Source organism: Budorcas taxicolor, chromosome 2 (assembly GCF_023091745.1).
Source record: "Budorcas taxicolor isolate Tak-1 chromosome 2, Takin1.1, whole genome shotgun sequence".
Lineage (NCBI taxonomy): Eukaryota > Metazoa > Chordata > Mammalia > Artiodactyla > Bovidae > Budorcas > Budorcas taxicolor.
The window spans coordinates 5421003-5446078 of NC_068911.1; the positions used below are offsets into that span (position 1 = coordinate 5421003).

At 50.4% G+C, this 25076-nt stretch overlaps 1 protein-coding gene across 1 annotated transcript; it reads left to right on the forward strand.

Annotated features, from left to right (window-relative positions):
• Window positions 1-11295: 11295 nt before the first annotated feature.
• On the forward strand, window positions 11296-22009 carry NPTX2 (neuronal pentraxin 2). The gene is made up of 5 exons (XM_052635962.1): window positions 11296-11721; window positions 13390-13606; window positions 18615-18859; window positions 20648-20827; window positions 21782-22009. The coding sequence occupies exons 1-5, from the start codon at window positions 11296-11298 to the stop codon at window positions 22007-22009; spliced, it is 1296 nt and encodes a 431-aa protein (XP_052491922.1).
• Window positions 22010-25076: the final 3067 nt, after the last annotated feature.

The following is a 25076-nucleotide window of genomic DNA, read 5'->3' on the forward strand; positions in this document are numbered from 1 at the left end:
TGCCTTCTGAGAAATCTGTATGCAGGTCAAGAAGCAACAGTTAGAACTAGACACGGAACAACAGACTGGTTCCAAATTGGGAAAGGAGTATGTCAAGACTGTATATTGTCACCCTGCTTATTTAACTTATATGCAGAGTACATCATGAGAAATGCTGGACTGGGTGAGCACAAGCTGGAATCAAGATTGCCAGGAGAAATAACCTCAGATATGCAGATGACACCAGACTTATGGCAGAAAGCAAAGAAGAACTTAAGAGCCTCTTGATGAATGTGAAAGAAGAGAGTGAAAAAGTTGGCTTAAAACTTAACATTCAAAAAACTAAGATCATGGCATCTGGTCCCATCAGTTCATAGCAAATAGATGGGGAAACAATGGAAACAGTGACAGATTTTATTTGGGGGGGGCTCCAAAATCATTACAGATAGTGTCTGTAGCCATGAAATTAAAAGACACTGGGTCCTTGGAAGATAAGTTATGACCAGGATATTAAAAAGACAGCATTAAAAAGCAGCATATTAAAAAGCAGAGACAGTACTTTGCCAACAAAGGTCCATATAGTCAAAGCTATGGTTTTTCCAGTAGTCATGTATGGATGTGGGAGATGGACTATAAAGAAACCTGAGCACCGAAGAATTGATGCTTTTGAACTGTGGTGTTGGAGAAGACTCTTGAGAGTCTCTTGGACTGCAAGGAGATCCAACCAGTCGATCCTAAAGGAAATCAGTCTTGAATATTCATTGGAAGGACTGATGCTGAAGCTGAAACTCCAATACTTTGGCCACCTGATGTGTAGAGCCAATTAATTAGAAAAGACCCTGATGATGGGGAAGATTGAAGGTGGGAGGAGAAGGGCATGACAGAGGATGAGATGGTTGGATGGCATCACCGACTCAATGGACATGAGTTTGAGTAGGCTGTGGGAGTTGGTGCTGGACAGGGAGGCCTGGCATGCTGCAGTCCATGAGGTTCCAAAGAGTCAGACATGACTGAGTGACTGAACTGAACTTGTTGTACACTGGCATATAATACAACATTATAAGTCAACTATAATTTAAAAAAATTATTTATTATTTATTTATTTGGTTGAACTGGGTCTTAGCTGTGGCATGTGGGATCTAGTTCCCTGACCAGGGATCAAACCCAGGCCCCCTGCACTGGGAGTGTGGAGTCTTAGCCATTGAACCACCAGGAAAATCCCTGTACTTCAGTTTTTTAAAAAATTCCTTTAAAACTTCAAAGAGCCTGAGAAGATAGTAAGAAAGTCCTAGGGAAATCAGAAACTGAGAGAAATATGCAGAATACTGAGGCCACACTTGGCCACTAAGGGAATTGATTTATTACTGCCCTAAGTCCCTAAAGATAGGGGTGTTCCAGTGGACTGGGAATTTGATGGCATAATTTATCTTCACCCAACTTATGCGATAATGACCGAAAGAACAGGCTCCATTTCCACAGCGAATCTCTGATTTAGTATTAGTTGTGTTCAAAGATTAGGATGTTCAGTCTGGAATGAAAATTGGCATTATATAAGAGGGTACTGGCTGAGCTTTTAGATCATCAACTACTTGACATGATCTCAAGTTCTTATTTCACAGTCAGTTCTTAAACCATATTCCCTAGTCCTTCTACAGATACTAGAAAAAATGTCAAATTTCGATGGGCAGGCCCTCCCCCTCATTCTGCTGCTAACTTTTTGGGTTGCTTTTCATTTCTTCCACCAGAAAGATGTGTTGTGAAATTGAGTTTCAATACCATTCTTTTCTAAACTGCCAGCTCAGATACTGATCAGAAAACAGGTCAATGTGCTAGCTCTTAACAAAACCATTTCTGTTTTAGATTTGTCAAAATAGCCTTCTAAAGGCATGTGATGATGATTGCCGATTCAAGACTTAAGGGGGGGATCACTTTTAATTTGGGCTAAGCCCTTTGTATCTTCGAGCTATCAATATTAGCCCATGGGGATAGGAGAGGCATAGGAAAAAACTGCTCAACCCAAGTCAACCCAACAGTTGTGTTTACAGTAAACATTATAGCTCCAGAATAATAGCAACCAGGGTACAAGAAATATTGGAGGTGAATCATCATTTTGCTTTGTAGTTCCAAAATTCCACTTGCAATGTCTGTGTCTCTATGTAGCTTGGGTGGTGGCTGAGGTTCCATATTGCTGTTGCTGTTTAATCACTAAGTCATGTCTGACTCTTTCAGGACCCCATGGACTGCAGCCCACCAAGCTGCTCTGTCCATGGGATTTTCCAGGCAAGAATACTGGAGTGGATTGTCATTTCCTTCTCCAGGGGGTCTTCCTGACCCAGAGATTGAACGTTTGTCTCCTGAATTGCAGGCAGATTCTTTACCACTGAGCCACCAGGGAAGCCTGAGTTTCCATAAGCAGTGTTAATTACAATGATGTAGACAGAATAATTGAGGCTTATTCCCTTGGAAAAACCTTTTCAGGCTTATTCTGTTTTTGGATCCTTCTTTCCAAAGGATACTCTTGCGTGAGGCCATTTCACCATTCTCTAATTCCCTAAGAGGAAGTCAAAATCAGGAGGGCTTCTGCTTCTCTAGTTTTTCCTGGACTTACACATTTCCACTGTGTAATTAAAAATGCAACGTGGTAGTCTTGCCTGAAGTTTTCAGAAGCAGATCAGACCACCGAGTAATCCTCTGTCTCAAGAAGCTAGGATACCACCTATTCATGGAAATATTGGGTGAAGCATACAGCCTCTCTACACAACAACACACCTTTCACAACAAATATTCATTGAGTACTTATGATGTGCCAGGCACTATTCTAGTGCTAGAGACACAGAAATAAACAAAAACAAAGTATTAATCCTTTTCATTGTCAATTGAGGTAATATTTCCTAGCCAGTTTACTCTATAGGCAACAACTTCAGCAAGATTTGAAGCAACATGAATTGCATTTATGCAATAATTTGAAGATTAATGTTCCTTCAATTGCAAAGGAAATTACAGTTTCCCCACCCCACCACCCACCCCTGCCATAGCCCTCAGCAAACACACATTTTTTACACTTCCTGGCCTAGGTTGTTTTCAAATCAGGATTCATGATACTGCTTATTTGTTTAAAAATAAAAATTAAACATCAAAGCATGAGCTGCAATTTCAAGTAGTATACTAAATACATATTTATTTTTTTATGGGGTTTGGAAATTGAGAGAATTCTTTCCAGTGCCAAAATGGCAAAGAAAAATATGAAATATAATAAAAAGATTGAGGCCTAAGATTTGACCTAAAATACTACACATTGACTCAGATTCTTTTGCTTTCACATGTCATGAGAGATTTTTGGTCTTTTTTTCTTTTTTTTTTTTAGCATTAAATTGACCTTATCTGTCAAACCCAAAGACTCAAGGCTGCAGTACAGCATTATTCCTTTGTTCTCAGAACCCTTTTACTACTTTATGTAGTTTTCAGGAAGGTAGACCTAAAAACTAATCATAACACAGTATCTCTTTCCACAAAAGATTTTTTCCTTCATCCTAAGCGCTTTTAAATATTTCTTAATAAATCCCAACTGGGATTAATTTGAGCTGGGGAGTAAAATAGAGATGGTCTAACCGGTTCTTATTGAAGAGGGGGGAAAAATGGCCGGGGAATTTATTTGTTTTAGGTTTCTTAAGTTTCAGGAACAATGTCCTCTCTTCTCTTCACCCAGAAGGGTTGTTCATTAGCCGGACTGAATCACAGAGCAAAAGAAAAAGTCTGGATGGAATAGGCTGCCATCTCTGCAACACAAGCAGGGATGCACATGAAGGGTGATCTAGGGCTGAGAGGAGATGGCGATGAGATATCTGGAGCACCCATGAGCACACTTCCTGATGGAAGCTGCTAACGTGCAGTTCCTCTCTGATTAGCAATCTATAATATGCGGTCTCTTTGCACCTTTTTTTGTTTGTTTGTTTCCAGCAAAGGCTGTTCCAGGTGTGAACATCAGGATTCTAGGGGGAATAACTGATTCAGCTGAGATGAAAGAGCCAATAAAAATTTTAGCTTGGAGCTCAAGGATGCACTGAACCTAATGTGTTGAGAATAAACGTCACTGGAGAACTTATTTTATCTCTGACCCTCTAACTTCAATGGCTCCTAGGGCTCAGAACCTCTGACAATACTGGGAGAGAGTTTCATTCTTTTGTAATTTCACATTAACCCCCAGAAGAAAAAAAAAAATCACTAACCCTTCCCTACCATTTCTGTGACACTTCCATCTGGGTATCCAGATGGGAGCATTTCAGAAAGTCTGGAATGTGTAGACATTTCAGACACAAATTCCCACTTTCCTTTGCTCAATTAAAAAAAAAAATTGTTACTACTCACACTTTGTTCATTCTTGAAAGTAACAATCGTGGTAACCTAGCCAAAATAACGACCCTGTCTTTCCTTATGGACACTAGATGAGTGATATCTACTGGAAATGAGATAAATTTATCTTAAGGTATCCTTGGAAACAGAGAACAAACTTGGAACAGAGGACTTAAAGTCAGAGATTACCAACTACATCTCTTGTTTTCTTCCCAGTGGTTTTAACTTTCCTTCTCTTGCATGTTTCTTCAGATGCTCAACACTTTCTATCTGCTATGCTTTTCATTATTCCTTTCAATGGTTAATTCCCAACTTCTCCATGAAATTGTCCCTTGCAATTCCAACACTATGACTTTCTTTCTGCCAAAAACACTAGTTATGTATTGAGCAAAACTGTGTTTCTCTTTCATAGCACTACCCCTGTTGAGGACTTCCCAGGCGGCGCAGCGGCAAAGAACCTGCCTGCCAATGCAGGGGAAGCAGGAGACACGGGTTTGATCCCTGGGTTGGGAAGATCCCCTGGAGAGGGAAATGGCCACCCACTCCAATACTCTTGCCTGGAAAATTCCATGCACAGAGGAGCTTGGTGGGCTACAGTCCATGGGGTTGAGAAGGGTAGGACACGACTGAGCACGCACACACAAACACACACCACTGTTGTGCATAAAGATACCCAAGGAGACATTTATTGAAAAGAGGAAGTACATCAGACCTAGATGTTGCCCTTAAGGAGCTCATAGCCCAGAATAGCAGGTAATTATAATAAAGGCTGAAGGAGCAAGAGAAATAAGAAACACAAAGACAAACTGCTGTCCTTTATAATATCACTTCAGACCGAGTAAAATCATGTAAACTTTGTGGACAAGGTGACATGTATGGCAGAGCTGTGTAGGATGGGTGAGTTTTGTGTCTTCATAATTGGTGGGAATTACAGACGTAGATAAGACCAGAGCTCCAAATCTGAAGGATGGAAAGTGTGCGTCATGTATGAAAAGCACAGTTTACTTTGATTAGAGTGAAGGGTAGATTAAGGGACAGAGTAGGGAAAGGGATGACTAAGAAGTTTTGGGAGACAGATAATGGAGACTAAAGAGTTTACAAACATGCATAAGGAGATACTGAGGCTCCTGAGCGGAAGGGTTAAGTGCTTTAGAGTTGTGCTTCAGGAAAACTGATCCAGCAATAGAATGTAAGCTGAAATGGAGCTGGCAGACTTGCAGAGTTTAGTTAGAAGGTAACCATATAGTTTAGAATAAAAGTAATGAGGTTGTATCAGCGAAGATAGAGTTGACATGTTGTAAAAGTAGAATTAGAACTTAGAAACTGACTAGAATTTGAATGGATTTGGAACATTGGAAAGGAGATTCCAAAGTTTTAAATTTGGATGACTTGAGAAGCATTAATACATGAAGAAAAGATGAAGAAAAGAGAGAGATGGGGAAGAGAAAAATTAATTTAGTTGAGGACATACTGAGTTAGGACTGCTGGTAGCATATCCTTGAGATGTCCAGCATGCGATTGGTTTATCATGTTTATCATGAAGCTCTGTAAAAATCAGGAAAAAAGACTAACATAGAGACCAGAGCTGAAAGCACAAAACTGTTTGGACACATGTACAGGTAATGAAAGAAGATCCAGAGAAGAAAGAATAAACTCCCAGAAAGCAAGAAAAAAAAAAAAATCAGAAGAATACAATATCATAGAAAGCAATAACAGAAAGTTTTAATTAAAAAAAGAAAGAGAGACCTAGCCAGCAATATTGAACGCTATAATGAGTTCCAGGAGAAATATATGAAAATGATCATTGGATCAGGCATGGCAAATTATTAATTTTAAGAATGCTATTTTTGAAGAAGTCAAGCCTGCTAAAGGGTTAATTAGTAAGCTAGGGAAGGGTACAGAGGAAAGAGCCCTTGACTGGGAACCAGAGAACCTGTCAGCTTGGCTCTGCTGCTAAGTGGCCATATGACCTTTTGACCTTTCTTAAACTATTTCCTAAACTTCAAAATTCTATAAAACCTGTCAACTCTCACTTTCAGAGGTTGAAGCAAGCTACTCATGTACCTAAACCACACGGTGACCCTGAGCTACAAATATTTATTAGATATGTGTCAATTTCACTAGCTGTCGTCTGTGTAAAACCAAGGCCCTTTCTGTTTCCTAATATAGAAAAACTGAGACTATGTTCTCAGAGTGTTTCCTCCAAGAAAACCAAGATGATGAGGTTTCCTCCTCCAGTTCCTCCCATCCCCTATCATCCTTTACTTTTAAAAACTGAGCTAAGACATTATCCTCAGTTTATCCAGTGTCTTGTTCTAATGCTTGAAGTCAGAGAATGCCACCAAAAGCCTCTTTTTTGTCTGTTGAAATCAGTTGGGTAATATTAACAATCAATCCCCCTAAATCATGGGTTTCCAGTCACATGTGATTATACACTAGTGCAGGAACACTTCCTGAAACTCAGTGTCTCATATCACGTGCTCCCAAAATTAAACCAGAAATATGTTATCTGAGAAGAACCCAGATGCACTGAGGAAAGAACATTTGCTTTATTTGGTGGCCCTGTTTCTACTGGGATCCCTTAGCAATACAAACGCAGAGTCACTGTAATGTTAATGATTACAAATCTTTTATTTAGGTCCAGGCACACTTATTTTTGTTGTTGTTCAGCCATTAAGTTGTGTTCGACTCTTTGTGACCCCATGGACTACAGCATGCCAGGCTCCTCTGTCCTCCACTATCTCCTGGAATTTGCTCAAATTCATGTCCATTGAGTCGGTGATGCTATCTAACCATCTCATCTTCTACCTCCCCCTTCTCCTCCTGCCCTCATTTTCTCCCAGCATTAGGGTCTTTTCCAGTGAGCAGACTCTTTGCATCAGGTGGTACATATATTAAGTTAATGTTGATGTAAAAATAGTTCATTTTGACTGACTCCTCTCTGATTCAAGTTAATAAATACAGTGGCTTATCTTAAATAAACACTCACAAATTAGGAAAACATTCTCTTGCTGAGACACCAGTAAGTTTTTTCTGAAATTCTCATCTTGCCTTTCCTCCAAAGATGCTGGTGTGTTCTTTCCCAAGAATCCTTTCTTACTTGGTGTCATAGAAAATAAAGGACATTTTTCAAAGTTTTTTTTTTTAATGCATATAATTCATCTTTGAATTCAGTGGTGAAAGAGGGAAGAAAAGGATAATCAGGATCTATTTTGCACCTGTTCTATGCCAAACATGTTCACATACATTACCTTAAGCCTGACAATACTTTGTAGTATTTTTGTAAGCTTTGATGTTCAAGTTGAGAAAACTGAGGCTTACAGGGGTTAAGCTATCCTCTCAAGGTCAAATGGCAAGTTATTAAAACTAGAACTGAAGCAACTGCTGTCTGACTCTGAAGCTCAAGCACTTTTTACTTGACCATGCAGTTCATTCTAATCAAAAATCCACTCTTAAGAGGGTCTTAGCATTTTAAGCATAAAATATTATTATTTAGAATTTTTTTAAATTTTACTAGTTAGGATTCTCTGGAACCTCCAAATTCTGTTATATGTGCACTGAATCCTACATTTGAGGGGAAAAAAAAAAAAAAAAAAAAACCCAAGCCAGAAACAGCCACCACCAACCACACACTCGTAGTTCTCCCTCCCTCTTAATTGAAATTCAGAACCGAGGACAGTTCCTGAGTCATGTTTGCAGGAAGTTGTCCTTGGATTCTGTTAGTGAGCTCACACCCCCATTCTTGACTTCCCAAGTGGCACTGAGAAAGAGAGGAGGAAATGTAAAAAAGTATAAGATGGGATCCTCTGACACCATGGTGGAAATTAGCACATTTCCCAGAAGACCAAGATAAAAACGCACGTGAGAAGAACCGGAGAACCAAACAGATGGGGCAATAAAATGGAGGCGGAATGAGCTCATCAGGATTCCCAGCACACGGTTTACCTCCATAGTGGGCTCTCAGCTAACCTGGGAGCCAGGAGACATAGTGAATGAGTGGGTGGTTACTATGCTGCAGCATGTTACACTAAGAGATTAGGTGGAGCTGATTCACAGCTGCAGAGCTGCACGACTTTTCAAGTGAAGGAGATTCTGTGGGCCCTGATCTCTGCCACACACGTAACCACCCTCATGGGTGGCATGAGTCAGGTATTCAGGGTCCTTCAGGTAGATGAGGTTGCTGTGCTGTGAGTAAATCGAGGATGAACCTCCACGTTGTCAAGAGCAGATTTCAACCCCAGCTATGGCCTCTCCTTGCGTGAAGGCTTACCTGCTGTATCACAAATGCTCTGCCTTCCCAGAGTCACTCTTGGTTACAGGTGGTTCACAACACAAAAGGAAAGAACAAGGCTCTGGAATGTTCATCATACCGAACAGTGATTCTTTCTCAAATTACCAGTCCTTGAGCATCGTCAGAAGGGCCTTTGGAGAGTTTGCTCTAATCCCTTCTTCTCATACACAAGGAAACTGATGTCCAGAGAGGAGAAATGACTCATCCCAAACCACTTAGCTAGTGACAGAGTTGGTATGAGGGCTCATTCCTGAGCCAGCAGACTTTCCACTGCACCAGGAAAACAAAACACAGCCCCAAATAGCATAGACCCTGTTCAGTAAGCCCTCTAATTATACTGCCTCTGAAGAGTATAACATCTTAAACGCCTGGGTCGTTCCATCTGGGCCTTAGCAGTTTCACTGGTAACCTCTCATATTGAAAATCTTCGGAGAAACTTAATAGTAAACACTTTGGGATATATGCTTTGTTATTTCTGAGTCTTCTTGTACACTGTTTTCTTCATTCAGGAGGAAATTAGAATTCTGGAAATACAGTCGATTTTATTTAATTATTAAAGGAACAAGCCTCTATTTCAAGTTGCAAATATGACTCTATCAGTCTATGCCAAGAAAGGCTATATGGAAAAATACAGGCATACTATCCTAATTGTTACATCCAATTAAGATCCACCAAGGTCTGTGAGTTAAAAAAACATCAAACCTGTGAGTGAAAATTTGAAAAGTCAAAGCCTTAATCTGAATAACTCTGAACATGTCTGGATTTGGTGCATTGTGGAATCATTTAAAATGTAACATTTTAAGTGCTTTGCAACTTTGTTACCTTCATTTTGCAATCGGTGTATCAGTCAGTCAGTTCAGTCGCTCAGTATATAGGAGGGCTCATTTGAACTTGGGGAGTTTTTTAAAGAGCTGAAGTGAAAAGGATGTAGGAGGACTGAATCTATTCAAGGTCATACTTACAACTTGAAAGGGATACTTCCAGGTGTTGCTGACCAAGAGACATTAGCCCATCATCCACCCCCACCCCCTATATTTTCCACTAATGAATATTCTTACCTGAGCCATCATTACTTCCACTGTCCTCTGCCTCTGGTGTTATGTAGACCAGATTTCCTGTCTCTAATGTTTACCCATGAGGAGATTTTCATGTATAGAACTTTCCTGGTAATTTAGCAACATTATCCTTGAAAATCCCACAACTATTTACATAACAGAAGCTATTGTTTGAAGTGCAAAGCAGGTCAAAAATTCGGTTTCTGGAGATTAATCACTGCAGTCTATTTTACATTATCATAATAATTTCATTTATTTTGATACAGTTTGTTTTCAGAGTCAACCTCAGCTTCTGTGCAGAAGTGACAAATCCATTTGTTTCGGGTATAATGGATAATATGATTAATGACCTTGCCACAGGATTTCTTAAAAACGGAGAAAAAAAGTAAAAGATTTCTATTTATAATGTGCAGTAAACCAGCTCTGTCTGTTGCTTTGCATCAAAATCTCTGCGAACTTGTTTGCAAACCACAGCTCAGATTCTGAAACCAATCTGCTCCTGCTTTGGGGGGTTTCTCTGTCTCTGTTCCCTCCAAGAATCTGAGGACAGCGTCTCTAACAGGGACACTGGACACGGTGGGCACCCTGTTCCCGAGGGAGGGGCGCTGTTTCACCACGCTGGCACCATGGCGACGACTGCGGGTCGGATCACCCATGTGGCCCAGGCCTTGCTGCGAAGATCACCACCCGGCGGGCTGTCGCCGGGACCCGCGCCAGACAGTCCTGCGAGTGGCCTCGCGACTCTGCGCCCCAAGCTGGACGGAACGTGGCGCGAGGGTGCGCGGGCGACCCCTCCTCGCCGTCGGCATCTGCCGCCTGTTTCTGGTCCCCGCAGACCTGAGAATTCTTTCGGAGACGGGACTGCGGACGCGACCCGTCGTGCCTCTCTTTCCCGCCTTTGGGGTGAGGTGGCCGCGGCCCCGCCCCGGGTGGCCCACGCCGGCCGCGGGCGGGCGGCGACGGCAGCCCAAGGTTCGAGTCCCGCCCGGGGCGCCTCCTCATTTGTGAAACGGGGGTCGTCCCCGCCCGGGAGCTGAGGCGACCGCAGAGCGAGGCCTGGCGCCCTCAGCGCCGCCTCAGGGGCCGCCGGGGCACCAGGGGGCTCTTGGCTTATCCACCGCCCACGACGCGGGAGTCCGAGGGGGCGCCTGGACTCGTCGGCCGAGGCTCCTGAAGGCACCCAGGACCTTTTTTGGTTTTTTACCTCAGCCGTCCCCTCCTGAGGGCCGCGGGCCCCAGGCTCGCGCCCCCGGCTCTGGCCCACGCGCCCGCCGGCTGGTACGCCGCTCGGCGAGTAGGCGCCCCCGCCCCGCCCCTGCGTGACGCGCGCCAGGCTGGGCCAATCAGAGCTCGCGGCGCCGCGCCCCACGCGCCGGGCCCCCCGCCCTTCCAGCTTAAGAAAGGGCGCGCGGGCCCGGCCGGGTCAGAGCGCAGAGCCGGACGGAGCGCGTGGCTTCCGCGACGGCGGGCGGCTTCTGCGGGCTCCTGCGTTCGCGTTGCCCTCGGGCGGAAAGCCCGGCTGCAGCCCCCTGCGCAGGCGCCCCCCCGCCGCGCGCCCCGACGGCGCCGGCTCGCCGGCCCGCCCGCGGACGCTGGAGTGAGCGCGGCGGCAGCGGCGGGATGCTGGCGCTGCTGGCCGCCGGCGTGGCGCTCGCCATGGCCGCCGGAGCCCAGGACGGCCCGGCGCCCAGCAACCGTTTCGTGTGCACGGCGTTGCCCCCGGAGGCGGCGCGCGCCGGCTGCCCGCTGCCCGCGATGCCCATGCAGGGCGGCGCGCTGAGCCCCGAGGAGGAGCTGCGGGCCGCGGTGCTGCAGCTGCGTGAGACCGTCGTGCAGCAGAAAGAGACGCTGGGCTCGCAGCGCGAGGCCATCCGCGAGCTCACGGCCAAGCTGGCGCGCTGCGAGGGGCTGGCAGGGGGCAAGGCGCCGGGCCGGGGAGCCTCGGGCAAGGACACCATGGGCGATCTGCCGCGGGACCCGGGCCACGTCGTGGAGCAGCTCAGCCGCTCTCTGCAGACCCTCAAAGACCGCCTGGAGAGCCTGGAGGTAGCAGGGCGCGGGGTCCCTGGGGGGACGCCCCGGAGGAGCGGGGCAGAGGAGGGGCGCGTGGTCCTGGCCTCTGGGCTGCGCGGGACACCGCCGCCCGGGCGCGCTCGGACGCCAGGCGAGCTGGGTTTGGGGTCAGGGGCGCTCTCGGTCTGGCTCCGAAACTTGCTTGGCTCTCATCCCTCCTCCCCACCTCTTTGCTGGAAGGAAAAGGTTAAATTCCCGCCCACCCCACCCAGCCGTGCCAGGCCTGCCAGCTGTGGGGCCATTCACTCCCCGAGGTCCAGCCTGGCGAATGGGGACGGCCCCCCCTCTCTCTTTATAAGTCTCCCAGTCTCCCCGAGTCGGACGCGCTCCTAGACCTTGTCTCAGGGGACAGGGAGCTTCCGCGGGAGGTCAGCAGCCCCGGGCGTCCGGTGTTACCTTTTATAAATCAAATTCGGCTGGACCAGAGCAGGCGGAGGCCCCGGGGTCTCGGCGGAAGGCGAGCGTGGGCGGGTCACGGTTCACACCAGGCGCATCTCTAAGCTGGTTAACTTCAAAGACGCTGTCCCCCAATTGCGCGCGCAGATCCTAGGGTGCCCCTCCCGATTGCTCTGGGGGAAGAGACCTTCCCTTTTCGGAAGGTGTCTGCAGTTTGGAACTTTGAGAGAAATCTTCATTTAATTTCCATCTTTTACTCTCCGCCCCGTTTAAGAAGTGTGGATGTTTCTGTTACACACGTTCACAAAAATACTTCTTAGCAAAACTGGATTTCAATTACAGGTGGTAATTATTGCAAAATTATTTGAGAGTTTCCTCTGGCATGATGGCTAAATACAGTATTTCCAGCATCTGTATATCCCTCGATTCATTATGATTAATAAGAGCTAACGTTTCTGGAACACTAAATATGCGCCAGGCATATTATCTAATTTTAACCCGTGCAACAACCCCCCCCCCCAGGCAGATCCTATAATCTGTTTAACAATTTGGAACACTTAGAGGGAGGGGTAGACAGCTTGCCAAAGACTGGTGGCTAGACAGCAGCCGGCATCCTCCAGAGCCAGCAGAATGGTAGAGGAATAAAAGAAATAGAAAGTGAGGATTTAAAAGCAGCATTAAAAGCAAAGATTCCTGGAATTCAGACTAGCCCTGTTTTAGAGTTCTTATTTTCCGGTAACATCTCTGCAAGCATAGTCATGCACTTTCGGGCCCTACCGGAACTTGGAGGTTGCGGGGGTTGGGGCGGGGGGGGGGGGGGCAGCTAGATGAAAGCTCGTCTTCCTTGAGGACCATTTGATTACCTCTTTAAAAAAATAATCCTAGCTGTGGTTTGGTCCTTACTTGGGAATGATAGATGTTGGTTAAATTTTTGACTTTTTAGTGAGAGGAGGAACACAGCTTCCTGAGAAGGGAAATGAGATTCCTAAATTTAAAATATTGCAGCAGAGTAATTGCTGTTTGACTTTGAAATCCTTTCCGTACCCCGCCCCCCCTCCCGCGCACACACACACACAAATGAGTGAAATGCTCCCGTTCCCGCCATTGGCACGATTTAATATTCCCATTTGGGAAGCTTCTCCCTGTGTGGTGGGGGCCATCAGAGCTCCATTTCACAATTCGTTTTTAAACTGGCCCTAATACTTCTGCCTGTGCCCCCTGCCCCCTTCCCTCCTCCACCGAAAGCACCAGCTCCGAGCGAACGTGTCCAACGCCGTGCTGCCCGGCGACTTTCGGGAGGTGCTCCAGCGGCGGCTGGGGGAGCTGGAGAGACAGCTGCTGCGCAAGGTGGCCGAGCTGGAGGACGAGAAGTCCCTGCTCCACAACGAGACCTCGGCTCACCGCCAGAAGACCGAGAGCGCCCTGAACGCGCTGCTGCAGAGGGTCACCGAGCTGGAGCGAGGTGAGCGCCGGGCTGGTGTCTCTGCCGCCCCCTGGCGGCCGTCCATCAGCCGCCTCTCCACCCCCGCCCTCTCACCACCCCCCCGCCCCGCCCCCAGCCCATCGTCGCCGTACTTGGCTGCCGTGCAAGGGGGTGAAGCGGGGCTCAGAGCAAGGGAGGGCAGGCCCGGAGGAGCCCGCGGCACTGCCATCTTGCCCCCTGACAGACACGGCCACTTGGGCCCCTGAGGGAGTGGTCACGGCTAGACCCCTGCCTGGTCACTCTTGGCGGGGAGCTCTCCTGAGTTTGCTCGGTTCTGAGACTGCTCTCCCGTCCTCACCTCTGATCCTCCAATGCTGGGGGCAGAAAACCACCTGACTGCTTACCATCCCAGCCACAGCCCGCCTCTCCTGCCTCTCACCTCTCAGGCCAGGTGTTGCTGTTTCAACCCGAGTCATCTCGTGGTGCACAAAGAGTTGGCCCTGTAGGCACTGGTCAGAGGCTCAGTGGAGATGGAGGGGGCGCTGCTAGCGGCTGGGAGGGTCCTGGTTTTCATCACCTATGCTCAGACCCCGTTTTCAGCAGTGATTGTGGCCCTGCCTGCCTGGTGGTTCCTGGCTGTTTGAGCAAACAATCGGGGTGACTGACAACAGCCGTCTCTGGAATTAACCCCGTCCCCAGCCCCACTGGCATTGTCCATGAAAAAGCAAGACACTCAGGATCTGCTCGTCCAGTCTGATTCCTGACCTCCTGCCACGCAGGCATTTCAGTCCCTTCTTAACTAGACCCTGCAGCGGACTCTGAGTCTCTTTCTTTTCTCTGCTCAGATTCTGGTGGGTGAGTTTCTCCCACAGGAAACAGGAAGGGAAGGGATCAAGGGCCCTAGATCATTCAGACTGTGCTGGGTGTGAAGTTTTAGGTTTGCTGGTTGTGGGTATAGGATTATAACCTTTCAAATGCACTAACCCGACAAGGGCAGCTTCTGATGACTCAGTTGTATGAATTGGCAGGTGAATGTCCAGTGGCAGAATGTCCGCGTACTCTTCCAGTCACATCGGCTCAGCAGGGCCAGATGGAGGCATCCAAGGAGAGAGTATTTCTGTTTCATTTGATTTAGTTGTTTTTTCAGCAACATCCCCAAAGTCAAAGGGTTCCTTCATCCCTTTCCTGCTCTCTTCTTCCAGGAAAGCCTATTCTTCCTTCCTTATCATTATTATTGCACTTGGATTCTTGAGTTTGAAAAAGCCCTCTCTGCCTCACCTCCATTGCTGGGTGACCAGGAAGCTCCTTAGGTCTCAAAGGCCTTCCCCAAAGGCAGAGCAGCTGCAACTTAGCTCTCTGTCACCGGGCAGGAGGAGAGGAAGGCACCACTGGGGCCAGGGATGGGTGGCTCACCTTCCCTGGCCCAGCTTCGCCCTCATGGGACCTGCAGGCCAAGGGAGCGGGCACACTGCAGTTACTCAGTATCTTGACGGGAGGGGATGGCTGCAGAGTGAGGGGAGGGCTTTGTCAGAGACCTTGGTGGCCGTGTACCTCGCTTGGCCTGGTGGCTGAGTTGCTACGAGGAAGTGAGTTAATGGAAGTGGGTTAGTAGAAGTCTACTGAGTTCGAGTGTGGAGACAGGACTCTTGTTATACCCATTTCATAGATGAGGAAGAGTGCTCCGAGGTTCTCAGCCAGATCTGTCATCTGTCTCGGGGAGAGGGGGTCGAGGTGGGGCCCAGGCCACCGGCTAATGGACGGCAACAGGCACATAACCCTGCCCCTCTCCATCTTGTTCTGTGACTCCAGGGCGGTTCTGAGTTTCACATGGCTTCCTCCAAACTCCTTCATCGTGGCTTTGGCCACCCAGGGGCTGCCCCTTTGTGACTCTCCCTCCCGACCTTGGCGTGTCTGTTCGCAGCCAGAAAGCCACAGTCAGGGCTCACCTCAGCCAGTCTGATTCCTGTACCCACACTCTTGGGTGCTGTGGGAAGTCCGCCGAGCTCACCTGGCACAGAGGGAGGTCCGTGTCCAGACCAGAGCTGGACTCCCCAAGGACAGGGCCATTCTTGCAGAGCCTGCAGACCCTGGCAGTGAGCAGTGGCTCAGGGTCCGCTGCCTCTCGACCACTGGATGAGAGCTCTGGAATCCTGTGCTCCACCCAGCCCTGGGGTGAGTCTTTAAGGAAGGTGATCATCTGTCTTCTGAGCAGTTCTCTTGTCTGTCATATATGTGACAGGTGTGAGCAGAGATGTAAGCTGCCAGCCCCCAAATGTACCATGAATGTGTTCCTTCCAAGCACACTGTGTTCCTTAGAAGCATCCTGCTGAGCCCAGGGGAGACGGACCTCAACCACACACAGAGGGGGGCCCTTGGGGTTCTCAGGCCTTCGGTGCACCATTTCCTGCCTGTTAAGTGCCTGTTCTGCGCCAGATGCTGGGCTCTGAGCTCCACGTTCTGTCTTCTATAATCCCCGCGACAACCCAGTGAGATGGGATTTGGTGAGATGAGGGAGTGAGTCAGAGCTGAGTGACACCTGCATTCACGTGGCCAGCAGACTGCAGAGCTGGGGTGGTGTTAGGCGGCGACCCCTAAGGACCAGAGTCACGGAGGCTGCAGCCTGGAGCGGCACGTGGGCCTCAGCCCTGCTGTGTGGGAGGCTTCTCCTAGCCCAGTGCTGAGCTTCCAACCTGCGTGTGGATGCTCCTGCTGCCCAGGTTCCAAGGGTGCTCGTTTTCTTTACTGGGAGACCTGCTCATCTGTGGGGGCCTCTGGACTCCGGGCGCTCCAGCCAGGCAGAGCCCAGCTCAGAGCGGAAGTAAGCACTGGAACCCTTGTCTCTTAGCCCCAGGCTGCTCCCCATCCTTGACTTGTCAGCTACCTGCAGTCTCTGATTTATCGGTCAGGCCCTTTAATTCCTTAATTGGTTTTAACTAAGTTTCCTCTGAACCTCCAAGCTGTTTTATATGAATAGAGGGCGCCGGCTTTCAGGGTATGGCCGCCCCTTGGCTCTCCCAGCCCTGATGGAATCAATCTGTAATCACTGGGCTAACGATATTACTGACCCCGAGCCTGATCAAATTAGCAAGCCTGCCCACCTGCAAGGAGAGAAGCCATTTCTTTCTATTAGATAATCACATCTCATGAAAACACAAGCATTTGCACATTAAGTATTTGCAGCTGCATGTCTTGGGAAGCACAACTTCCGTTCCTGGCTCTGTCATTTATGGGCTGTGTGACCTGGGGTAAGTTGGTGCCCTTCTCTGAGCCTTGGTGCTGCCACTGTGCAATTTGCAAAATCAGGGATCCAGGACTTTCTGGATCTCTCAGCTTTGCTTCAGCCTCACAGGGGGCCCGTCTCAGCATAACCTCTGGCCTGGCCCTGCCCTCAGCTTCCCCAGGCAATGAGGTCTTCCCACCCCTCTCCTGGTGCTCCACAGCCTTGGGAGGTCAGGGGGGATCAGGCAAGACTGCATAGTCAGCAGATAGAAAGAAATACTACATGTGAAGCTTAGACTCTGATGTTTCTACATTGCCCATTCCAGAGAGGCTGGAAGGGTGATGGTGGGCTCTGCAGCCTTCCATGGTGGAAGGTCCTTGGGTGGTGTGTGAGCTGTGGCACCAAGGGGATTCTCTCACGTGTCTGTGCTGCTCACTGTGGCAGAAAATGGGCCTGGGGTGGGACTTCCCTGGCAGTGCAGCAGTGAAGACTTTGCTTTCCGATGCAGACAGTGCAGGTTCAACCCCTGGTTGGGGGAGCTAAGATCCCACACGACTCATAGCCAAAAAACCGAAACATAAAACACAGAGGGAGCTAAGATCCCATGACTCATAGCCAAAAAACCAAAACATAAAACACAGAAACATTATTGTAACAAACTCAATAAAGGCTTAAAAAATGGCCCACATCAAAAATCTTTTTTAAAAAAATGAAACTGGGGGCTCGTGGTGGAGAGTGGTTCATCCATTCTGGCTCCTATTCTACAGAGCGGGGCAAGGAAGGAGCAGATTTCATTCACTAGTGACACGGGCAGTGTGGTTCCAGGCCAAGGGAGCCTGCCTGTCTTTGACGGAAATGAGGATCCTCTGGCCCCTCGTCAGTGCTTAACAAATACTTGTTGAGGGAGTGATGGACATTTAGGTTCCTTCTCCGGCAGCATCTGGTCCCCAACGAGAGAGAAGTTTTTGCTGTGACGGTGCAGAGTCTGCAGTCCCCTGCAAACGCTGGGATCTGTGATGAGCACACAGGGGCTTGTCCTCTGTGTGTTTAGTTATGATGTTGTTAATTTTGAGCTTCAACCAAAACTGTGCAGAAAATGACTTAGACCTATTTAAGAGTTTCAGTTGTTTGCCAAAGGTTTTGGAAGTGCCACATGCTTGGGGACAGCCCCAGGTAGGCCCCAAGGGATCAAGGCTCAGGGCAGGTGGGCTCACTTCAGTGGGTCAGGAGTCTCTGCCTCTTGCTGGAAACAGGTCAGTAAACTTGGTTTTCTCTCAAGGAGGGAAGGGCAGGTCCTGGGCAAAGCAATGCACTCAGGGATTTAGTCCAAAAGCCACTTCTGAGTTCAGCTGTAGTGTCGAGTCACGGGTGCCTGACTCCTTTACCTCGGGCGGTGGTGATTCTTCTGGGGGAGAAGTGACAGGGACTCATTGGTGAATGAGTGTTTATGGGGCACTGGGGTCCCGCCTCCAAGCCCAAGTCCAGCAGGCCCCCGCCCAGCCCTACTGAAGGGGCCGAGATTTCTAGAAAACAGCAGAGGCAATAGGACATGGCTGAGGAAGGGTATTTTGGCTTAGTTTAACCAGAAGGTTAAATCCAGCGTGCCTCTTCCCCCTTCCTCGAGCTTCCAAGAGCAAGGATGTGCCTGTTTCCCACTTCAGCACCTTGGACAGCAGCCAGTCTGTAGCAGGTGTGCTGTGCTTGGGGGACCTGCTTGCAGGGAGGGGGTCCAGGTCAACTGCTGCTCTGGGCTGTGCTGGTTGTGGGGAAAGAGAGGGAGGTGCTCACACGCTGTCAACCCCTCCTCCCCATCCCGCCCACCCCCAGGCAACAGTGCTTTCAAGTCGCCGGATGCGTTCAAAGTGTCCCTACCCCTCCGCACGAACTACCTGTACGGGAAGATCAAGAAGACACTGCCTGAGCTGTATGCCTTCACCATCTGCCTGTGGTTGCGGTCCAGCGCCTCGCCAGGCATCGGCACCCCGTTCTCTTACGCTGTGCCTGGGCAGGCCAACGAGATCGTGCTGATTGAGTGGGGCAACAACCCCATCGAGCTGCTCATCAATGACAAGGTGAGCCCACTGGGAAGGCCCCCCACCCTTCCCCCTATCCCAGTGGCCACCAAAGTTGGGATGTTGCAGGAAGTCTGACATCTGACCACAAGGCTGTCCTCTCCACAAAGGGGACAGTTTGGCCCTGACTCAGTCCCACTCTGGGCAGGTGACCAGGCAGGGGGCAGGGGGCCAGGCAGCTGTAGCTTGTGGGATCCAAGTGGTAAGTCCCACCAAGAAGCTGTGGAGGGTCCAAGCACAGAGGCCACGAAGGATCAGAATGAACTGCGCCTGCTCGGGACAGCCTGAGTTTTCAGGGGCCCTCAGGCCAGTCAGTCAGGGCGGTTCCCCAGGAATAGGGGAGGGGGTGTGTGTATGTGTGTGCGATTGTGTGATATTTCTCATGAGCATGTCTTTCAGCAGGTGGCGGGGGGGCTTGAAATACATTTACATACAGTAGAATTTATACTTTTTAGTTCAACCAGTTTTGACAAATGCATAACTGTGTAACCACCACAATTAAAATATAAAACAGTTTCCTCTTTCCCCAGATTTCCTCCTTGCCCTTTTTTAGATTGGAAGATAATTGCTTTACAATGTTGTGTTGATTTTCATTCCCTTTTATAGTCACCTCCTGCTCCCACCCCAGCCTGTGGCAACCACCCATCTGTCTCCCGTCCCTCCAGTCCTGCCTTTTCCAGAGTAAATGTCCCTTTTTGATAGACTGGCTTATTTTGACATTCAGGAATGTGGTCTCCTTAAGAGATCAGCTCTGGGCATCTGTGGGACCCTCTTGCAGCCTCACTTAAATGTAAGGTGGGCTGCACATCACCCAACAGGCAGCCTCACATCCTCCTTCCTGGGGCTGAGTGGTGGATGGCTGCACAGCCCTGGAGGGCTCGCCAGGCACTCGGCCCCCACCCTGCCTGTCTCTACTGAACTGCTCTGGCTGGAGTTGTTTAACTGGGAAACGCTACAGAATCCACCTGAGGGCCTCCTTCCAGCAGTGACCACGTCCTTGAGCTGGGGATTAATTGTTCTAAATAACGCGCTTGGACGAAGCAGAGCCGAGAGCCTTGTTTTCCTCTCGGTTTCGATGTCGTGTAAACAACCAGTTCCTGGGAGGGAGCTCCAGGTTGCTAGGACACCAACAGTAACAACATGATGCTTGATGGCAGAGCTGGTCTGTAGAGGACTTACAGGACCTCAGGGAGATGGTGTGGGACAGAAAGGCCCTGTGTGCACTCCCACCCTCCCCCTCACGCTCACACATAATGGTAGGCGGCCTGCCCAGGGGGACACACACACACGTAGACCCCCAAGTGTCACGATGGCTGTTGGGACCCTACTAGCAGAGTGTAGATGCCTTGTCTGACTGTTTTCCAAAGAAGTTGCCCAGTAGAGCTCTGACTTCCCTTTGGGTTCTCCAACGAGAGGTGTTCAGAACAAGCATAGGAGCAGGGAGCTGTCCATCTCATCTGCTTGGTCTGCACAGTATCCCAGACTTTCAGCCAAGCCAGGATCCAAGCGTGTCCAGTCGAGAGCAGGCCCCCCCCCCGGGCTCAGGGGCTTGTACCCAGGCTGCCCCTTTCCCCTTAAGAGTCTGACATATGTGGTGTCTCCAGTCCAAGGGTCCCTGTGAGCTGGCAGGGTTGGGCGTGTTACCCACAGAGCAGAGGGGGGAGATCAGAAGGGACCCCCCCCCCCCCGTCCCTGATGAGAGCGGCAGTGGGCTCAGGGCCTCCAGTCCCCCCAGGCCCAACTCCTGGGAACCCCGAGGGGCCCTTACCTGCACGTTGCCACCCGCAGGTCGCCCAGCTGCCCCTGTTTGTCAGTGACGGCAAGTGGCACCACATCTGTGTCACCTGGACGACGCGGGACGGCATGTGGGAGGCCTTCCAGGATGGGGAGAAGCTGGGCACCGGGGAGAACCTGGCCCCCTGGCATCCCATCAAGCCGGGCGGTGTGCTCATCCTCGGGCAGGAGCAGGTGAGTGCGGCGGCTGGCCACGCAGCACACGGCTGTCTCCCTGCCTGGGGCCCTGCCTAGCTTTCTGCCTGCCGGACCTGGCCTTGGTCACCGCGGCATGACAGCCAGGCTGGACACCTGGGGTCCCTGCCGGCCTAGCTCGGGCTGTCCTGTGGCCTGAAGGGGTGAGGGCGGGGATGGGGACACGTCTTGCCGTTCCTAGCAGGGACCAGGTTGATGTGGTGGGTTCTATAGATTCTAGAGTGGAGTCTGTCCAATACAGGCAGGAGTGTCCCCAGAGCCCCAGGGACCCCGGGCCATCTCTGGCCCTTTGGCCTCTGCCTGCCACTATATTGACTCAGAATGCTGGGCCCTGGCTGGTACTGGCATCTTCCAGGGGCTCCTGGCTCAGGGTCATGACCTTGATCCCTAGCACGCCCACCTGGGGAACCACATCTATGGTTGAGATGGGTCAGGGGCTCAGAGGCCGCCCTCAGAAAGCTCGCTCCTGGAGCGGAGGGCAGAGAAGAGTTCACATCTCAGCCCGTGTTTGGGGTTTGCTGGTGGAAGTCAAGGGAATAGACCCCGGTCCTCTGGGGGGCCTTGAGTCGGGCTCTTGGCTCTCTCCACACCCCACCCACCCACACACTTCCCTGTTACTTCTCCCCTGGCTGGGAGTCGAGCGACCCGGGTCCAGTTCCAGTTCAGGGAACTTGGAGGATCTCTCTCATTAGTCTCCCCTCCGTAAAGTGGGGTGGTTTGAGTCACGCCCTCTCCCGGGCCTCACGAGCCCTAGAGCTTTGGAAGCAGCAGGACTCAGTGGTCACAGGGTGCCATCTGAGTCAGGGGAGTCCGCCCCTTCCCCACGTCCCTTCCAAGCTGGCGCTCCCCTGCCAGGTGGGTCACACGCCTGGGAGAGGGGACAGACACGTCCGCCCCGAGCCTGCCCCCACTCACTCCGTCCCCCTTCCCCAGGACACGGTCGGCGGCAGGTTCGACGCCACGCAGGCATTTGTCGGGGAGCTCAGCCAGTTCAACATCTGGGACCGCGTCCTCCGCGCACAGGAGATCATCAACATTGCCAACTGCTCCACGAACATGCCAGGCAACATCATCCCCTGGGTGGACAACAACGTGGACGTGTTCGGAGGGGCTTCCAAGTGGCCGGTGGAGACCTGCGAGGAGCGTCTCCTTGACTTGTAGCCACCCGCCCCTCTGTCCGGGAGGCAGTGGCCGGGCCGTTCCCCTCACGCCCCCAGTGGAACTGCGTGCAAACCTCCTGCCACAGTGGGCGGGGGGCCCTCAAAGCCCCCTCCCAGAGCATCTCTAAGCCTGAGGCTCTGTGGCAGCATCTGTCACCAGCTTATCTGTTCTGAACCATGATTTTGTTGGTTTGGGGCGGGGAGGAAGCCCTGAGCCGCAGGTGGACGGATTCCTGACTCCTGCTCAGAACCCCTGTAAATGCTAGCGCGCCCCAACCCTGCCTGCTCTCACGGATCCCTGGTGTTCCGTGTGCGCCGTCTGTCCGTCCCCTTTGAAGGCTGTGCATCGTCCTGCCAGAGTGGCTGTGTCCCTTGTGTGTCGCGTACACCCTTGCTGTCAGCTGAGCACGCAGCGAAGCCCCTCCCTTCTCCCCCTCACCCCTCAAAAAAGGGCCCTTCCCTTGGTGTTCTTTATGCTGTGAATCTTTATGTCCCAGGAACTCCTGAGCTTGCGGAGGAAGGCAGGCTGTTCGGACACTGCCCTGACTGATCTCCGAGGTGGGGGGCACGTCCATGGCTCCAGGGAGGGGGCTGTGAACGGGAACCCTGCACACAGAAGGGCCCAGGCCATTGTCCACCCGCCCTCTGTCAGCTTGCCCTCTGACCCGCGCTTTGGCGGAATCCTGGCTGGCTTTGAAAGGTGTCTTTTTCCCACTGGTGCCAAAAGTTCAGTTGCAGCTTTTACAACTGTGCCATGTGGTTTGGGGAATTTATTTTTTTAACCACCCCCCCAAAACAGAAAAGAGCAGCCATTAACCCACTCCCTGCTTTTCAACGGCTCGCCCCACTGTGAGGCACGTGCTCGGTTTAATTCGCGTGGATTCCTGTGAACATCCGACTGTCTCCACTATTTCCCCCAGAACTTCAGGAAATGGATGTCGTTGGGCTGGTGCCTGCTTAGTGACTCCAGGCTGCTTCGTTGATTGGACAGAGGTCATCATTTATTTTAAAAGATAGACGTGGTTCAGTGGGGAAATTTATACAGCTAAATATTATATATTTTATTTTTCATACATGTTCAAAGTGCAAATCTGTGAACGTTCCATTTGTAGGACCAAGCTGACATGCCCATCCTAACAGTGTATGCTACAAGAACTCTTCTGATGATGGAATTTTGATTAAAATGCACTGGAAGACAGCCTTGGTGTCTGCTTTCTCCATGTCTGGGGCTGAGGGCAGGGAGCGTTGGGGCTTCGCGACCTCTGGCAGAAGGCTAGCTTCTCTGGTCTGCCTGGGCTGGGCTCCAGTGGGCAGCCCCAGGGGAGTGCAGAATGCCTGGGGGAGGGTGTGGTGCTGGACTGCCCTCGCCTCCCCAGCCCCAGCCAGGCTCAGTCTGGGGGTACATTGCAGGCTCCACCCAGTCTCTCTGTCCCCAGCCTGTCCCTGTCATCTCAACTGGGAATCCGGTTTCACTTGATGACCCTGCCCTAGATGGGGCACCTGTTCAGCATCTACTCTGTGTATTTTTCTTGTTTAGTTGCTAAATCGTGTCCAGCTCTTTGCCACCCTGTGGACTGTAGCCCTCCAGGCTCCTCTGTCTGTGGGATTTCCCAGGCAAGAATACCAGAGAGGGTTGCCATTTCCTTCTCCAGGGGATCTTCCTGACCCAGGGGTCGAACGCACGTCTCCGGCATTGGCAGATGGGTTCTTTACCACTGAGCCACCCAGGAAGCCCGCTCTGTGTATGCTCTGCCATAAAATCTCATTTAATCCTATTCACAACCCCCTATAAGAGTTCACCCCAACTGACAGGTGAATACATGGAACAATTAAAACAGTGACTTTGGGAACACACAACTGACCCAGGGCGGAGCTGGGACCCAAGCCAGCCTGTGACTCTGAAGGTCCCGCCACGCCCACCCCCGCCTTCTGGCTTTTGGCTCTGAGGGGACCTAGTGCCAACGTGCCCTGCCAGTGCCTCTCTCTGTGTCCACTGGCCCTGGAAGGTGTGTCAATATTTTTCCTCATCTCCCCCAAGGTCAGGAATGCCCCCCTCACAAGCACTTTCTAGTTTGTATCTTTATTCCATTTCAGTAGCCTCAGAGTATAACTCAGTTTGTCCCTTTCCCAAGTGGAAATACCTGAACGTCTATTTTAAGGGAGCAGAGTCCAGTCTTGGAACCAAACGACACTGTGTGCTGGGTGTACTCGATACTGAGGCCGCGATGGAAGCTGTGACTTCTAAAACCAAGCTCATCCCTGGGTCACTGAGGTCCCTGGAGTCCACTTTCAATGTTGTGTATTATGACTTGGCAGGAACTCGATCATTCGTGTCGGGCGGAACATGAAATTGGGCCAGATTCCCTGCTTGGGGGCCCGTGGAATCCAAAGTGCTGAGATCAGGGGGAGAGCGGTTTACTTGGAAGCTCCTTCATGGTGAAACCAGCAGCTACTCAGATCTCCCCCTGAACAGCACTGAGGAGTTTTGTTATTTCTTACCCATGCTAGGCACTGGGCTCACCTTACCTGATTCCCTGACATGGCCTCTTCCAGGAGCAAACCTTTGCATCAGGGTTTTGAACCCCTGCTGAGTCAGATAATTTCCTTCCTGCAGCTGGAGAAGCTCTGAACCCAGAACATGGGACCAAAGTACTCCTTCCAGAACACTGACCTCTGCCACAACCAAAGATCCCGCATGCTGCAACAAAGATCAAAGATCCCCTGCCACAGCTGAGACTTGGTACAGCCAAAAATAAAAAAAACGCCTGTAGGCGGTCAGTGCTGGGGGCTGGGCATTTTCCATGGGGGTCTTCTTCCTTAACGATTCCTTGCTCCACATGCAGCGCCGCCATTGACCTCAACCTCGATGGCTCAGAGAACCACCAGTTGACTGCCTGCGGTTGGTATTGTGCAGTCACATGGAAGTGATTTGATCGTTACTGGGGACGTCAACATAACAAGGCAGCCTGTCAAGGCCAGGACTGCGCGTGTTTGGTTATGTGACTTTGGCCTTGACAGGCTGCTGGCTTCCCATTGTTTTCTCCAGGAAGCACTAGGCAAATTTACCG

What these genes read in the sequence shown, in the direction of transcription:
- NPTX2 (XM_052635962.1), top strand. Translation starts at nt 11,296, where the DNA reads ATGCTGGCGCTGCTGGCCGCCGGCGTGGCGCTCGCCATGGCCGCCGGA. An exon ending in AGCTGCTCATCAATGACAAG is followed by an intron (nt 18,860 to 20,647) that starts GTGAGCCCACTG and finishes TGCCACCCGCAG; the next exon opens with GTCGCCCAGCTGCCCCTGTT. An exon ending in TCATCCTCGGGCAGGAGCAG is followed by an intron (nt 20,828 to 21,781) that starts GTGAGTGCGGCG and finishes CCCCTTCCCCAG; the next exon opens with GACACGGTCGGCGGCAGGTT.